This window comes from Natrix helvetica, assembly GCF_964273705.1.
Source record: "Natrix helvetica genome assembly, chromosome: 2".
Lineage (NCBI taxonomy): Eukaryota > Metazoa > Chordata > Lepidosauria > Squamata > Natricidae > Natrix > Natrix helvetica.
In genome coordinates, this window is record NC_138552.1 from 131,978,636 (window position 1) to 131,997,602 (window position 18,967).

The 18,967-nt window shown below is 38.7% G+C and overlaps 1 protein-coding gene across 2 annotated transcripts in view; it reads right to left on the bottom strand.

Moving 5' to 3' along the window:
- MACROD2 (mono-ADP ribosylhydrolase 2) overlaps positions 1-18,967 on the bottom strand; it is a 1,131,713-nt gene that overhangs the window by 438,325 nt on the left and 674,421 nt on the right. For both annotated transcript variants that reach the window (XM_081941614.1, XM_081941613.1), the window contains exon 8: positions 7,213-7,286. In XM_081941614.1, the coding sequence (XP_081797740.1) occupies positions 7,213-7,286 (74 nt within the window). The remainder of the gene's footprint in view (positions 1-7,212; positions 7,287-18,967) is intronic.

Below are 18,967 nucleotides of genomic sequence, written 5' to 3' on the forward strand. Positions count from 1 at the left end.
CACACAGGTCCATTTTAATAATGCTGTATACGCTAGCCGGTTATGTCTCTAAGAAATAAGCAACTCTTATTCCATTATAATATATAGACAGGAGGAAAAAGGCAAGCTTTAAACCTTGGGGGTTTGTATATATATGGTATGACTCTATAGCTGTCACTTGACAGTCTTCTTCATTATTAAGAACTGTTCTAGTTTCTGTGAAGTATTAGAGCTATGTCATTTGGCTGTAAGCCTTCCAGTTTAAGTTTCCATCTGTGTGAAATCTGACAATAATGTAATAATCATATACATTTTACAAAGAAGTGTTGACTGGCATCTAGTTCTTAACAAGGTATCCCACTCCTAAGTAGAAGTGGAAATTTGATTTAGTATTTCTTTACAACAGAGCTACAAAGATATTTTGAGTTAGTTTATTTTGGAATTGCAAACATATGCCAAGAACAATTAGGATACTATTAGGATAGGATTAGTATATTTTGAGAAAGATTTTGGCTTTAATTCCCTCCTTTCCACTTTCTAGACATCAATGATAACTCCCTGGAGAAATCCAAGGAATAATAAATATTAACTAGATTATTTCCCCAAGTTATAGTCCTGAATTAACCAAGTGCTTGATTACCAAAAGAGCAAAAGTTGCAAAGAACTAGGGCAATTGTTGCACCATAAACTGCTTGAAAGTACTTTGTACAGTGATCAATTGTCTTCCAATGTTGCTGGCTCCCATGAAGCCTAGCTATCAAATGTTAGATGATGCTTATACCAAATGCATCTAGAGAATCCAAAGATACTTAAATATAAATGTAATTCTCCAAAACTAAAGCATCCAGAAGCCTTAGAATCCATGCAGATGCCCTCTCATCTGGTATTACATTTAGAGAAGGTCATATAGGCTTAGACTGAAATCTTTGCGTGCTCCTTTCATGTCAGAAGCACTGAAGTGCTTTGAATACTAACTGTACTAACTGTAGGATATTCACTAATGACTTTTCTTGTGGGCTCTTCTTATTAGAACTCTGACATAACAGCAACAGGATAATCCTTTGAACCCTGAAGTTCTTTTCTACTGATATAGTTCATCAGTAAGGTATCTAATAAAATAATGTCTCCGTTTCAGAAATGCAAACATGATCCAGTAAAAATAATAGCACATGCTCCTCTGAGAGAAGACTGTACCCTTACTTATTTTAGTTAATTAAATGTCAACACATTAAAAACAGAAGTAATGTTTAATTAATAATTATTATAGTTATTTTTTAATTATGAAATGCTAATTGACTAGCAAGAAGGGATGTTTTATTATGTTTGATAGACACGTGAATAAGCTGGAAAATTTTGGACTTTATATATAAAATAATACAGAAGATTCTAAAGATTCATTTACAATTGAAATCAGAGATATTTTTTTTTTCTTTTCAACTTGATGGCTAAGCAGCCGGGGGGAAATATGAAACTTTGTCTATATGTACTGTATAACAACTGCAGGAAAATTAGTGTTACTATATGCATAAAGATGGAAAGATTTGACCTTGCCCACAATGGAAGAATAGATAATTAAGAGGATGGAACTTGCAAAGATGGCCATAGTAATTGCTATAATTAAAGATAGACATTATCTAAGTTTAATGATGATTGGAAACCTCTTATTAACTTTTTGTGGGAAATAGAAAAAAAGAAGTCATAAGGGATAGTTTTGAAGATCAGAATAAACAACTTTTTTTCACTCCAAATATTAATTCTTGCTTTCTTTTTATTCTGTAATTAAAATTCTAATAGCATTTTATTTAAAAAAAGAACAGATTATTTGAATCATTTAAGTAAAAGAAGCAGAAAAAAATAGTGGATGAAGGTAAGTTCGTTGGAAGTCCTACTAAATGAACCTAAATAATCTTTAATTTAATGAAAATATGTTTTATATAGTAAGCTTTTTTTTTAAAAGTACAAAGTTGAAAAAATACATTTTCCCGTTATTGACTAAAGCTAAATGACAGCAGGATGATGGCTGATTTTCACTTCAATCAACAACTTGTGATTATTACTTTAATTAGAATATAGAAATAGAAGGAACTAATGTTCAACAATCCAGAGAACACTATGTTTAAACAGAAATGCTGTGCTGTTAATTTACTAATCCTTACACTCAAAACTGATTCAATGACTGTTTATTGTTGCTACTAACATTACAGAAATATCTACATAGATCGTTAATAAGAAGTAAAGAGAGTGGGGGGAGAGAGAAAGTAAACATATCCAAAGATGTATACAGGTAGTCCAACCAATTATTTATAGTGACTGTTCGAAGTTGCAACAGCACTTGGGGAAAAAAGTGACATGACCATTTTTCACACGTACAACTGTAGCAGCATCCCCATGGTCACATGATGAAAATGTACATGCTTGGCAACTGGCATGTATTTATGACAGTTACAGTATCCTGGAATTATGTGCACATCTTTGGCAACCTTCCGACAAGCAAAGTCAATAGGGAAACCTGATTCACTGTGTTACTAACTTAACAACTGGAGTGATTCCCTTAAGAGTTGTGGCAAGAAAGGTCATAAAATGGTGGAAAAACGTACTTAATAACTGGCTTAGTTAGCAATGGCAATTTTGAGGTCAGTTGTGGTTGTAAGTCAAAGACTATCTGTACTTAATTAAGGGTAATGAAACCAAAGGTCTTCTAAGGAAAATGTTTTCTTCTCTTGTTTTCTAAAAAGTACGGTCAACATTTCTGCTTAATGAGATGATTCAGAGATAAGGTGCTAATCCCTGCTGGAAGTTGAAATGTGAACAAAATTTCAAGATTCGTTGAAACGAATGAACAAATGAACAAACCTGAGTTCATTTGTGAGTATATTCTGTTCAAAAAAATCTTATCAATTATTATTATTAGATTACTTGTTCTTATTGTTATGAATAAATAATATCTAATACTTATGATTTGTTATTAGTATTAGCACAGTTTAAGTTCATTAATTCATAAGTTCATTTCTAGGAGCTGCCTATTTATTTATTTATGGACCAAGACCAAAGTACACAATTTAACAGAAAAAACAGAATGCCACACACAAATTAAATAAAAGGCAGAAACCCCGTAATGTTAATATTGCATAGATGGGTCAAATAGCTTATATCAGCTAAGGTTATAAATAAATAAAAAATGCTACTGCCCTCAAAACACATGGGTATTAGTCAGTTAAAAAGAATACTATAATCTCATTGTGAGTATACTTTCTCAGACTCGAAAGCAGGGGTCTTAGCTCTAATAATTAATTAATTCGCTATTTCTTATTCCATCTTTATGTTTTCTCTAACACAGTTTATTAGGAAAGGGAATGGTAGGATAGGTATACTGTATTGTTAACTCTGAACATATCGGATGTTCCACTCAAGGTTTTTTACTGTCTGTAAGCATTACCATTGCTACATCAGTGCCTTCCCCCCATTAGAATTCCTTATTGTAATAACCAACTATGGTAATTAAACATTTCATTATATTACAGATAATGCCTTCAAGCATTCAACTATTATCTGAAATAGTATTTAAATGTCTAGAATGTCATCCAGAGTTGTGTAACCAAGGCCCCTTGAAGGCTTCATTTTCAGTCTTCTAGGAATCATGTCAAGAAACTAACCTGGCCCTTTACATCAGAAGAGAAGGAGGAAGCTGTACGTTTCAAGCCTCCCTTGTAGAAACATTCAGGCATCCTTTCCTTGATCTATTTTGATTTTTTAAATATGAGATTTAAAATAGTTGACAAAAACCCTTAGCAAATAAATAAAACTATACTACCAACTTTAATTTTGTTAACTTGTTCTAGGGCAGGGCTGTCAAACTCCTGGCCTGTGGGTCAGATGGATCACACACTAGCCAAGCCCATGCTCGGTTTAGTGAAGTGGGGGGGGGGAGTCCCGATACGTCACGTGGTGCCACTGTGACAATGTGAGTTTGACAACCCTGCTCTAGGGGGAAATTGATTTGAAATCTTTGTGATAGAGAAATCCTCTTTGCTCATTGGCTTTGCTCTGCCATGAATGAACAATGGGAGAAGTATTTGGTCTAGATATATGCCGGGTCAATGGTCAACACAATACAGCAATGGTACTAAATAAGCATTAATCCAATGTAGCCAGTTAGAAACCATAAGCAGTAATGGATAATAACATCAGCCAAGAAACAGATGAGCTAAATAAAATTTAGGTTGGGTGGCTGAACATAGAACCCAACCCACAATCCAATCCAACCCAACCCAAACAAACCAAGCCATGCAACAGTTCTTGCAAGAAATGAAAGCTATTTTTCACCATTAATTTCAATAGCAGTCAACTCTAATTCTAAGCCATCAGTTTCAGAGGTGGGTTGTTCCCGGTTCAGCCCAGATCAGGCAAACTGGTAGTAGCGGCAGTAGGAAGCTCCGCCCACCCGCCCGGATGCTTCTGTGCATGCGAACCGGTTATAAAAAATTTGGAAACCCACCACTGATCAGTTCCATATTTGTACAATGTAGTGTACATGACAATGTGTACAATGTCATGCCATTCTGGATCTCTTTTTTTACACAATGCACATTTCAGATGGAAGCATCCAAAGTAAGCACAGTGTGTTGCAAAGATTTATGTGAAGGAGAGGGAAATTACCATTGAAGCCAGTAGCCCCAAATTGCCTTCTTTTGTTATATTAACATGAACAAACAAGAGGCAGAATCTTTCACTTAATCACCAAACCAGCAACCTTTTAATGAATGGGCTTAGCATGTTTTTCTCAAATTAATTCCTTCTAAGGGATAAATTCCTCTAGCATGAAGCCAAACCTTATTCTGTAATCTGAATGTTTGCATTATTAAACCTTTAGATCACATTTTGAAAAGTGAAAATGCAGTTTGCTGAAAATATAAACTAAGGTAGCTGCAAAAAATTACACCAGTATTGCTGATAATTGCCATTCTTGTAAAATAAATGCAACATATTTTTGTACATACAATGCATTGTTATTTATTAACTTCCAAATTTGATTTACTGCTAACTGCAAATCAGGACACTTCAAACATGCTCATAAATTAATTACACCTCAGTTTATATTTTAAGATCACACTAATTTATAGAGAACAACTCATCATTTGATCTATGTCTTTTTTTTCCAATTTACAATTTACTCCACTTGGTTCATGAGCTTGTAAAGTATTTTTACAGAAAAAAAACCAAATGTAGACTATTCCAATTCAGCATGCTTTTGTAGAAAATTGTTTCCAACCTTCTAAGTTTTGCAATTAGCATACAGTAACTTTATTCTATACCCTTTAAGGCAATAAGATATATTTTGTAAGGACTTTAGGTTCTTGTTCATTTGCAATGGCAATTCAGTAATAAATCCTAAATACATTTACTTAAGAATTGCTGATATCTGTACAGCATATTTCAGATGCTTAATCTCATGCTCTTTTGAAAGTCTTTCCTGTCTTTTGAAATATCAAAAGCTATTTTATTAACCTATGAAACATTTTTAAAATTTAATTTGGATATGTTAGCTCTTAATTTGAAAAATCTGAGCCTTTCTTTTTAAATATCTGCCTTATTGTTTTAATCCTTATAAATGCTAACAATCAGCTCTGAATCCAAAGCAATATGAAACAAAAATATTTGCAAAGCTACATACAAGCACTTATAGGTGTTTTCAAAATAATTTTATATCAACTTTATTTTTCATTTTACAAAAGTGTCACAAAAGTGACTTCTGTTTTTGGACAGGTTAGAAATAGAATTAATTATGCTGTACTTTGGTAGCAGCATTTACTAGTCTTCGATATGGCCATTATGCAAAAAATTGCACAAATTTATGCAAATCACTATATAAATTATTTGAGCAGTAATAATATTTTTAATGATTTAGTGTTATTCTTATTTATCAGTGTAATGAAAGCAGCTCTTACATGGATGAGGAACATCTTATATGTGTGAATGGACTACTTTGGATTCAGCCTATAATCTAGTTACAATATTCCATTGTGAATCTTTGGAAGACAAAGCAGTATAGCAATAGAATAAATAAACAGGTAACAAAATAAATGTTTGAAAAGTCCTACAAATAAAATATATGAAGGCAAACAAGCATAGTAGAACAACAAGAAAAGTATACAGGCAAATGCATATAATAATTAAAATCTGAATCATTTCATACAATGCATTCAAATAAAATGGTTAAATCCCATTTCATTTAAACTATAGTAAGATCAATACAAATGAATGTACCTCTAAATTATTCTAAATGAAACCTCTCATTCAAAATTTTAGTTAAAAGCTGCAGTCCTACAGACTAGAAGCAAATTCCACTAGGATTATCAAACCTGGGTTGCCCCCCTCCCAAAAGGAGCAAAGACAAAATGACAGCAGAGAGATACCAAAAACACAAATTATTTACTACCATTTAACAGTCTTAGCAGAATGCTTGCAGCCTACATACAGTACACCTACATTCTTCAGAAGGTACCGGTCATTGTTCAATGGAACTTACTTCTGGGTAAATATGAGTAAGGTTGCATTGCAAATGATTATGATCATCACGAAATTCACTGGTTAAACAACTATGTAACATGTCAATATTTTTTTTTTACTCTCTCATCTCCTATTCCTCCAATACTATACTATATACACTGTACTGTTGCATTAAACAATTAAATTCTGAAGAATTTAGGTTTGCCATTAGGATTACCTTTGGTTCATCATTCAGTCATAACAAGCCTGAACATTTCAAGGTTTATCAGGTCCCATATTGGCATACATACATGACAAGCTTGGGACTGTATGTAAAAGCCTTGGAAAGTGCCACAGACTATTCAATATCATCTGATCAACATCATGATCATCAGTAACCAGGTTTAAACATGCTTAGGGTAAACATATATCCAACATACACCAAAAATTAAAATTAAAAATAAAGAAAATATAGGAACACAGAATCAATGGACCACCATGTCAGTTTTCTATATTTCTATGTTTTTATCTAAAAGCTATGGAGGACTCCTTCCCCCCCCCCCTAATATGGATGACTTTTTATAATCTCTATATATGTTTTATGTATGTATGTTACTGTACGTTCTTTGACATCAGGGTGTATTATTTACTACACATACTAAAAATCAACATTCCACTTCTCTATCATTTCTTAAAGGCACACAATGAAGCACAAATCTTAACATAAGGTCATGTCTATAACTATACCTCATTATCATTCTTGCTTAACCACTCCTTGATTGTAGTAAGTGCGATGACTGCAGCTGGCTCATTTGGAAAACCTAAGATCAGAAAGAAAATCAGTTAGGTATGTGCATACCTGTATATATCTTTATATATAACTGTATAACATGTGTTCTGGATATATATATATATTCATTCATATTAGAGTCAGCACTCTTTTCTTAATTGATACTAAATTAGTAGCATTACCTGCTGTTTAGACACATTTATATTCCCTGTTTATACGTACTACCTTTATTTTTGTTAAAACGTCTGTTGATGAATTAAATGCATTGAGTAGTAAAAATGGGTGTGATCCTAGCGAGATAGAAGACGAGGGGGAAAAAATTAAGAAGATAGTATTCCGGTAGGAACTGGTCATGACAAGCAACCTTTCTGCTTTATTTATCTTTGTCTTCAAGAAAAGAAATCATGGAGGATAAACCTTTAATTCCTCCTTGTTGCCATTTGAAAAGTTGACAGATATGATTAAAAGATTTACAAGAGGAATTATTTTAGTGGAGAGCCACATAACTGAATCCATACAAATACTATTTTAAGAACTATATATTTTCAAAACAGCAAATCTAATATACCCACCATATTTACTCCAGGTAAGTTTCTAATCCCTTCAGCAAATAGTTTTCCCTGCCTGGATCCCCTACCTTATTTTTCTATGCCTGTCTGATAATGAACTATATTGAATAGTATGTACACCGAGAGTACCTAGACTGTATTTCAGTTGACTAAAATCTGCAGTTGTTTATGCACTGGCTCTTTTCAAAACAAACATTTTCTCCCCTTTGGAAGGATGATTCACCTTGAAAATGTTAATATTTATACTATAGTGCCCTAGCTGAAAGCTATGGTAAGCAGTACGTACACATATCAAAAATCATATAGGTTGTTTATTCAGCTACATACTGTAGGAGCAATCTATGAAACACTTTACAATGTCAAAAGTCCCATAAGAAAAGAAACATTCCTTCCTTCCTTCCATTGATGGAAAGCTTAAAGGGAATATATAATACATGTATTGTAAGTGTATACACATACATAGAAGAGAGTCACAGACAGAGAGAGAAAATATTCAAAGGCAGCTCTAAGTTAATAGTTCCTATTCTCTTCCTGTGTTTCTTTCATTTTCAAGAGCAAGTAGGAAAAATGGTCTTGATCTGTATTCAGAATTAACTGTACAGTACAGTTTGGGAACGTAGCTCAAGTGCATCTCAAAGGAGCTAGCTTACCCTTCAACAAGTACTTTGTGCAATAGCAACAAAATCCCAGCACTTGAAAAGGAAGTCTAATTGAACGGCACAGCAGTGCAAAAATGGAGAGAGAAATCTTGCCTAATAAGAGCAGCTGGAGGACCTTCTACACCAATAGGTTGTGACCCTTCAGTTTTTTTTAACAGTATCAACCCTACTGCCACATATCAAAGATTTATGCATTGTATACAACTTCCTACCCTGCTGCAATAATTTCTTAAAGATCTTATAGTACAATTTCATTCATACGTGCACACACACTCATATTCACATACATATACTGTATATACCGTATTTTTCGCCCTATAAGACGCTCCGGAATATAAGACACACCCAATTTTAAAGGAGGAAAATCTAGAAAAAAAATATTTTTGGGCTCAATTGCCACTCAATTTTGGGCTCAATTGTGGTCATAAGTTTTCTTTCTTTGTTTGTTTCTTTCATCTCTCTCTCCCACTTTCTTTTTTTTCTTTTTTCATTCTTTCTACCTTTCTTTCTCTTTCTCTCTTTCTGTTTCTCTGTGTGTCTGTCTGTCTCTCTCTCTCTCTGTGTGTAGCTCTTTGTCTCTCTCTCCCTCCCCCCTCTCTGTCTCTCTCTGTCATTCTTTCTGTGTGTCTGTCTGTCTGTCTCTGTCTCTCTGTCTCTCTGTCTCTCTCTCTCTCTCTCTCCTCCCTCCTCCATCTGTCACTCTGTATATGTGTGTCTGTCTGTCTCTCACTCTCCCTCCCTCCCTCTCTCTCTCTCTCTCTCTGTGTTTCTCTCTCCTCCCTTCCTCTCTGTCTGTCACTCTGTGTGTACGTGTGTGTCTGTCTGTCTGTCTGTCACTCACTCAATCACTCACTCTGTGTGTGTGTGTGTGTGTGTCTCTCTCTCTCTCTCTCTGTGTGTCTCTGTCTGTCTGTCCCTCTCTCCGTCCCAACTGGAGAACAACCTTTTCTGTCCCCTTACCAGCCCATCCGGGAAGATGAGGAACGCGAGGGGGATTCCCCCCCCCCCCGCAGATGGGCTCTGAGCCAGAGTGGGGTGGGGAATCCTCCCTTTCCCCCTCTCAGAGATGTTTTGGGAAGTGAAAGAGCTGAGAGAGGGGAAAGCCTCCCATTGAAAACAGCGCTGAGTGAGGTGGGGAATCCTTGCTTTCCTCCTCTCAGGGATCTTTTGGGAAGGAAAAAGTGAGGTGGGGAATCCTCCCATTGAAAACAGCACTGAGTGGGGTGGGGAATCCTTGCTTTCCTCCTCTCAGGGATCTTTTGGGAAGGAAAAAGTGGGGTGGGGAATCCTCGCTTTCCTCCTCTCAGGGATCTTTTGGGAAGTGAAAGAGCTGAGAGGGGGGAAAGCCTCCCATTGAAAACAGCGCTGAGTGGGGTGGGGAATCCTTGTTTTCCTCCTCTCAGGGATCTTTTGGGAAGGAAAAAGTGAGGTGGGGAATCCTCCCATTGAAAACAGCACTGAGTGAGGTAGGGAATCCTTGCTTTCCTCCTCTCAGGGATCTTTTGGGAAGGAAAAAGTGAGGTGGGGAATCCTCCCATTGAAAACAGCGCTGAGTGAGGTAGGGAATCCTTGCTTTCCTCCTCTCAGGGATCTTTTGGGAAGGAAAAAGTGAGTGAGACAGATACCCGGGTGTGAGTCGCTGGGTATGAAATGGGGCCCAAGGAGGCAGTGGGGTCTGCTGATTGTATACTTGGCTCCTCGCTATACGTCAGCGGCCCTGCCCGAGCTCCTCGAGCTGGTCTCGGAGACGGCGGTTGAGATTCCCAGACTCTTGGTTATGGGGGATTTCAACCTGCCGTCGACGGGAGCAGCGTCTGAGGTGGCTCGGGAGTTCATGGCTTCCATGACAGCCATGGGCCTGACCCAACTAATTCAGGGCCCCACACATGAAGGCGGCCACACACTGGACCTTATCTTTGTATCTGAACAGTGGACGAGTGATCTGGGAATAGGGGATTTAGAGATTATGCCCCTGTCATGGTCAGATCACTCATATCTCCGGCTCGACTTCCCTGGCGCTACCCTCCACCGCGAGGAGGCGGAACCAGTATGTTCAAGCTGGTACCGCCCCAAGCACTTGATGGAACCGGATAGGTTCCAGGCGGAGCTTGGGCCGTTACCTGTAGCCCTAACCCGCGCTCGGTCGGAGGACCTAGTCGACGCCTGGAATAGGGCGACGGCGGGGGCCTTAGACCGGGTCGCGCCTCTGCGACCTCTCCTGCGGCAGCGAGCCACCCGGGCCCCTTGGTATACCGAGGAGCTCAGGGTGATGAAGCGCCATAGGAGACGTCTAGAGAGCAGGTGGAGGTCCTCACGCTCCGAATCTGACCGAACACAGGTAAGAGCCTTTTTACGGACTTACCTTGTGGCATTGAAAGCGGCCAAACGTAGGCATTGTGCCGCTCTCATTGCGTCTGCGGATAACCGCCCTGCCGCCCTGTTTAGGGTGACCCGCTCTCTCCTGTTGCAGGAGACGCGGGAGGCGCCCTTGCAGGGAAGAGCAGAGGAGTTTGGAGAATATCTGCAAGACAAAGTCGCTCAGATCCGTATATTTTAGCGAAGGTTGTTGAGAATGTGGTGGCGCAGCAGTTTCCACGGCACCTCGACGAATCCGTATATCTAGACCCACGCCAGTCCGGCTTCCGACCCGGGCACAGCACCGAGACAGCCTTGGTTGCGTTGGTGGATGATCTCTGGAGGGCCAGAGATAGAGGTTGTTCCTCTATCCTGGTCCTATTAGATCTCTCAGCGGCTTTTGATACCATCGACCATGGTATCCTATTGCGCCGGCTGGAGGGGATGGGAGTCGGAGGCACCGTTTTACGGTGGTTCGGCTCCTACCTCTCCGGCCGGATGCAATATGTGTTGACTGGGGGGCAGAGGTCGACCCCGAGGCCACTCTCTTGTGGGGTGCCGCAGGGGTCGGTCCTCTTGCCCCTTTTGTTCAACGCATATGTGAAGCCGCTGGGTGAGATCATCCGTGGCTTTGGGGTTGAGTACCATCTGTACGCTGATATTACTCAGCTGTACATTTCAACCCCAAGCCACCCCAACGAGGCTGTCGAAGTGATGTCCCGGTGTTTGGAAGCCGTCGGGGTCTGGATGGGGGACAACAGACTCAAACTCAACCCCTCCAAGACTGAGTGGCTGTGGCTACCGGCACCTCGGTTCAGCCAGTTAATTCCATCACTGGCCATAGGGGGCGAGCAATTGCCCCCTGTGGAACGGGCGCGCAATTTGGGCGTCCTCCTAGATGCCCGGCTGTCAATGGATGATCATGTGGCAGCCGTGGCAAGGGGGGCGTTCCACCAGGTTCGCCTGGTGCGCCAATTGCGCCCCCTTCTGGACCGTGATGCCCTACGCACAGTCACTCATGCGCTGGTGACGTCTCGCCTGGACTACTGTAACGCTCTCTACATGGGGCTTCCCTTGGGACGCGCCCGAAGACTGCAGCTAGTCCAGAACGCAGCCGCGCGGGTAGTCATGGGGAGTACTAGGTACTCCCACGTAACACCTCTCCTGCGCGAGCTGCACTGGCTACCTGTGGTCTTTCGGGTGCGGTTCAAGGTTCTGATTACCATCTTTAAAGCGCTCCATGGCATAGGGCCTAGTTACCTGCGGGATCGCATCCTCCCGCACACATCCCTGCGGCCAATCCGCTCTCACAGGGAGGGCCTTCTCCTGGTGCCGTCCACGAGGCAATGCCAACGGGCGACACCGAGGAGTAGGGCCTTCTCTGTGATGGGCCCAACCCTCTGGAATGACCTCCCCCCCGACATTAGAACCACTACTGACCTCCGCTCCTTCCGACAGAAACTGAAGACACACCTGTTCCGACTGGCTGGTTTGGCATAATTTACAACGTCTACCCCCTGGCATATACTTTTTACTGGCTTTTAGAGGGATAGTGTATAAATTGTATGATATTTTAAATTTTTATATTGTTTACTTATTAGCTGTACAGTTTTGGCCTATTTTATCCTCCTCCTATGCATACATGTATTTTATTTGGTGTTTTTTAATACGGACTGTACACCGCCCCGAGTCCCTTTCGGGAGAGGGGGCGGTATATAAGTGCTAATAAATGAAATGAAATGAAAGGTGGGGAATCCTCCCATTGAAAACAGCACTGAGTGGGGTGGGGAATCCTCCAGTTCCTCCTCTCAGAGATCTTTTGCTAAGGGAGGCTTCTCAAAATGGGAGGCCTCCATCTCTTTGCACCCTTCAATCCGTCTCTCTCTCCCTCTGGCTCAGCGTGAAAAACTGGGAAAGAGGAAAAGGAGGAGGAAGGAAAGGGGGGAGAGAAACGGGGGGGGGAGGAAGAGAGAGAATCTCTCCCTTAAAGATCGCCTGCTTAAAGATCCTGCTTAAAAAGAAGCCTCGCTGCCTTTTTCTCTCTGATAGCTGCCTGCTTAAAAAGAAGGACGAGGCTTCTTTTTAAGCAGGCGATCTTTAAGCAGGCGATCTTCGGCTGCACAAGTGCTGCCTTCTTCTCTCTGATAGTTGCCTGCTTAAAAAGAAGGACGAGCCCGATGCAAAAAATGCCATGGACTTGCGAGTGAGTTACAGGGGCGGGGCTTCCAGGTTCATTGACCAACCAGCAGAAACCCACCACTGCCCAGGTGGCTACATTCGGCCTATAAGACGCAACCAGATTTTCACCCTCTTTTTTGGAGTAAAAAAGTGTGTCTTATAGGGCAAAAAATACGGTACATAAATACATTCTATACATATATACAGAAAGCCAAACAGCTTTGACATTTTGAATATTCCTGATCTATTGAAACCTGATCAATATCTTAAAAATAGGGAAAGGGTCGCAGAAAGGATAAAGCAAAAAAGAGCCTAGTACAGACAATTGTGGAAGGTTCTGTGCAGGATATGAGTTATGCGATTAAAACTACACAGCCAGTTTGCCAACGATTTTCACGGATTTTTATTTTCGAGCCGCGTTATCACTTACAATGATATGGGACTGTTCTTTTCCACTATAGCCTTCAGCAAAAAAGCAATCTTCATAAGCATGTGGGAATCAATTTAGCCGAGTGAAATGAACTTGAGGAGTCTCACAGGTAAACCAATTGTTAAGGTGGAAGCAGCTCAGACAATTCTGGCTAAGGGCTCAATTTTGGAAAAAAATAAAACAGGTAAATGTAATAAGAGAGACCCTAGCTTAGGTGCTGCAGCAAGTATGCCTTTAGAATACTAAAAAGGAGGAAAGCACAAAGAGTCAAGAGAGCATTAGCCAGAAGACAGAGACAAGTGACACACCAATTTAAAGGAGATCCATCTGACAAAGTCGATGTTATTTACACCCACATATCTACTTTCTTTCAGGAATCTGGCCTTCCAATTTTAAGCTGAGCCCATTCTCTCCTTCCAAAGCCAAGTAATAACTTACATTAGAGCAGCCAATATATCATCAAAGATCCTAGCCAAATCCATCAATAGACAGATGCCAGAAGGCCATTTTTCCATTTGTTATAAAAATGGGGATTGCACCTTCTGGCTTTGTCTTCAGCTGCACATGTTCATGGAGTTATCTGCCCTGCAAATTTTCATATATATGCAAGCTATGCCCTGGAAATATGAAAGACAAGGATCATAAAATGGCTCCTGTGAACAAAACACATTGGTGCATGAAAACTGAATAGAGGCAACAGCCACGGTCATCGTTGCTGTATCTTAACTCGTATCTTACAATCATTTCTACTGTAACAAAAACATAATCTGTGAAAAAAATGATAATGCCACCAAAATGCCTTCCATAGTCAGCTATTGTGCGTCTGGATTATAAAATGCAAACACATAAGTTTTTAGAAGGAAATTCTAAAACAAATAAAAAAAATGAGGACCATAACTTGCTTTGTTTTTTTAAAAAATAAAATAAAAATAAAACACCACATTTTTATAGAATGTAGAAAAATGCCACCACCTTGTTTTACTGGTTTTCGGGTTGCGTAGAAAAACTGGAGTTCTATATTTTCAAAGATGTATGATCACCAATAAAACTTGAATGAATTTTTTTTGCTTGTTTTATCAGTTAATACGACACCCCATCCTCTTCACCCACCCCTAAAACCCTTTTAACAGATATTCAAGTACTCTATGACTCACATTTCACAAGATGTACTTCAGGAAAATGGAAACAGGCTATTTCTGCAAGTATAGGAGATTAAATGGAAAATTGCCAGGAAAGAGATTCACCCCAGTGCAATTTAATGACCACACAATGGAAGAATAGCATTCTTTGGCACGTTTAACTGTGAAATCTAGTGTTGCCTGAAAGCCTATCTACAGCAGTAAACAGGTATGGATTGGTATTTGCTAACATAATCCATCTGCTGAATCCCTTCTGTTTTTCTTCAGACTCTGTTGCTGTTTCTAAAAACATCTCACTGACCTTAATATAATTGTTTACATGTCTTTATGTGCTACACAATGTTTTGTTTTCAGAGCAATTCATACTGTAAAATGAATGCACATCAGCAAACATTCATCTAGGTCTCAGCTAATCAGAAATATGACTAAATTAGATAATTTCTCTATGAAATTAAGATGGCTGGAGAACTATCTAGCAATAGTTCCCTTTCCCTTTCCTTTCCTTTCATTTCCTTTTTTAAAATAACCAAACAGGAAAGATTGCAATTTTGAAGAAATATTTAAACTAGAAATTTAATCATTGGTTCTTTTCACAGATGTGCAGAATTGAAACATGAAAAATATAAAAATGCACTTTCAGGCTGCCAATAATATTCATGCTGCTTGTCATAAGTGAAGCACACGATCATTATTGGAATGCTGAAATCAAGCTGCCCTTGATGTAATGTGGAAAACAGAAGATTTTCTTTCTCCAAGTTCATTTGAAGAAAAAGCTTGACAGTGAACATAAATCTTTTCTAACTAATGTTACTAGCAGCAGAGGTGCATTCAGAACATGATTGTAGTGCTGAACAGCTGTAGGTCTCAAGCCATGCATGTGATGATTTGATAATTGCATCACAATCTATGGGTTGAGGTATAGAAAGATATATTTAAAAAATCAGGATGATGCCATTTTAGGCAGAACTTAGTGTAAACGGGCCTAGAAAACTGTAAATAATTATTAAATATGGTATGTACAGTAGTGTACAGACTTTACCCAGAAAAATTGATACTTGAGCATCAGTAAAACTAATATTCAAGCAACACTGGACATGTGTAACTCCTACTTCATAATTTAAAAAGTGTTCCACTGGAAGTGCATTTGGCAAAAGAGAGGAGGTGGGGAGGTTTTGCTCCAGTCATTTGAATTATTGTTTTTATTAGCATTGCTTTAGTACACACTTAATCTGTATAGTGTATCAACTGGAATATTGAACGTCAACAATCTTCCAGAAACTGTCATAATTCACTCTTACAAACATGTCACTGTTTAATCTTAGGTATATTAGCATAGCTGTGTTAATGTTTACTATGCCAAAGTTCCTAAGTGATGTTCCCAAGATCTGCCAGGAGGGTGATGAAATACATTGATATGAAATCAGTGAATGAAATAGAATTATTGGATTTTGATAGGTTCCTTGTGAAAAGAAATATATAATTCTCATCCTTCTGCTGCACCATCCTGTACATACTACTGCTTCTCAATACTGAGACCACCATGTTTATCTGCCTAGCTGCTTGACAAGCTAAGATTGTAAGACAGCTAACAATAATTATGTACCTTTAAAAAAATCAGTATTAAGGAGCCAGCTGATATGTTGATGGCATTTATACAACACAATAAGATTCATCGTGGTATGAACACATGGTTAACATTATAGAATAAGATCTTGTTTTCTGCTTATCTTTTGTATTTTGTTTTTAAGATTGTAAAAACTGTGAGTGCTGGATGGGTTACTAACTCCAGTGTGGGAGCTGCCAAAAATTTTTGTATACCCATTTACCTTTCCCTATATATGTGTAAAAACCAATAAAAAATTTTGGAAAAAAAAAGATGCATCATGGTAGAATGAAATCTATCAACTCTATTCAATCCATGGATCAAATCTTAACCATAATGTGTAACTCATGGTTCGCTATGAGTACTTTAATTTAGCACTGTCTAATTATTATCTAAATCTAGTTTGGTGGTTTGCTAGACCCTGGTATTGGTCTGCTTGACATAAAATTGAGAGAGTAATTGCAAAGCAGATCCATTCAGGTGGGGGAAGCAGCAGCAGCAGCTCCTATATTCCAGCTTCTTTCTCATCCCCAGTGGTATAAAATTTAAAAATTGCACAATGTGGCAAATTTAATTATATCCTGGGAGTTCTCTATATCAATGTTTCAGAAGACGAATTAAATTAATGCATAGAGGTTGGGTTCATCTGTTTATAGACAAGATCTTTATGAATGCCATCTCCAAATTAAGGGGAAGAAGAAGCACCTACTCATTATCTATTCTGCACAGCTGGCACCACTGATTTATTTTGTGTCCCTTGACTTCCCATTGTCATCTAGAGTATTAAAGATAGCAATTAATCTATTCATCTGTATAGAAATACAATCATTTTTTTTAAAAATAGAAATGATATTGGAGTCAACCAAAAGCTTATGACATTAAGCATTTTATTTCTATAGGAATCAATAATACAACATGTGATGCTCCTAAGAAGAACATGAGTGTAAAAGCACCTTTTCACTTATGCTTCCATGAAAGTAATCTTGAGAGTGTTACTACAGTAATATATGTCAATTATGAATAGCAGTCAATGAAAATGATATCTGCCATGAATTTCTGAGAAAAACCATCTTGTAATGGTGAGAAAGACTTTGGTAGACTAGGCAAAGAGATATTGCCAAGTGAACAGTCAGATAAGAGACAACATAATCCATAGCTAGATAGTGGAAGGGGCAAGAGGCTCAGAAGATACCCTTCCCTAGTTTCTCAGGCTACAAAGGAGATGGAGAAAGAGAACTGTACTCTCATTGTTGAAAAATTCTGTCAATGCAGCTTTACAATAAAGTAAAATTAGCTCATCTGGTTGTGGTTTATATTTACTCCATGAGGTTGACACATCTGCTATCCTCAAATGTATATTCAAGTTGGTTGGTCGGAATAGATGTTTTATTTCATAATTCTTCTTCCGTGCTAACATCCCTTTGCGCATAAACAGGACTACCTGACAGGAAGGTTGCTAGTTCCTCATTCATCCTTCTCTACCTAGGTAATCTTTCCTAATAAATGTTTCCTGACCTCTCTAATTTGAATATCCTTCGGTCATTCAAATTAAGTAGCATACATTCTTAGTCAATTGTTCTTGTTCTAGTTAAAGCTCTTCCCTGCTTGTTTGTGGCTAATTTACTAGATGAAAGTCAGTGTATGAGATCATATAGCATCAGGAAACCTGAGTTTCCAATCTAGCCTACCTCCCTGGTATTTCTAACTCTGCTGCACTTCTTAATCCAGACAAGGTCAAGTAGCTGCTGCCACCTGCTGTGACATCTATTTAAATTATTGTTTTATTGGTCTATAAATAAGTAAGTTGAATGCGAATTTGAACCTTTATTCAATAATTCTTTCTGTACAATTGGATTGGGGACCTGAATTTCTTTGCACATGCAAAACAACACCTCCTTCTATATGCCTGAACCCATGGAAACATTTACTCTAAAGAGCTACCTGTACCTTAAGGAAGCAGACTGGGAAGAGATGGAACAGTTCTCACTCAGGCAGCTAAGGCACTCACAGTCTCAGTGAATTGGGGGCAAAGAGAGCAATGTGAACTGTTTTGGCTCTTCATTTTTGTTTACTGTTAGTATAGGTGAATAGGACCTGTATAGCATCTCACAGGAGGAAGACAGCATGATGGGAAAGTCTTAAAAATTTCCAGAGGACATGTTAAGATCAGAAAGGATTCTAGGGAGAAGAAGCTGAAGAATGAAGTTTTGGCTGCCAGTTAAAGGATATTTCTAACAACTAAAATGGTTTAGACAATTATAGTGGCTGTTTTAAGATGGCCTTTTGGTTTCTAGCTAGAATAAAATTGGTAGGTAAGCCTAAAATGGAATGATCAGTTACGTTAATTAGGAGGTATGAGATGTTGAATCAGGCTGGGAGAAGACTCACTTAAGAGGAGTATGACATATTGTGGGATAGCAATAACAATAGCACTTATATATCACTCCTAAATGCTTTATCAAATTCTCTAAGGGGTTTATAGACTCAGCATATTGCCTCCAACAATATGGTTCCTCATTTTGCCAAACTCAGAAGGATGGAAGGCTGAGTCAACCTTGAGCTGGTCAGGATCAAACTTTTGGCTGGGAGCAAAATTAGACTGCAATACAATATTCTAACCACAACAAATATTTGTCTAAATGATCCAAAGGATTAAGGCTGAAAATAAACAGAAAAAGAAGAAAAAAGATTTACCTTTCTGAAGTTACTTATCAGCTGTTCCATTTGAGACTGGATGATAAAATGCCATTGCAGGCATGGATTAAATACCAATCAATTT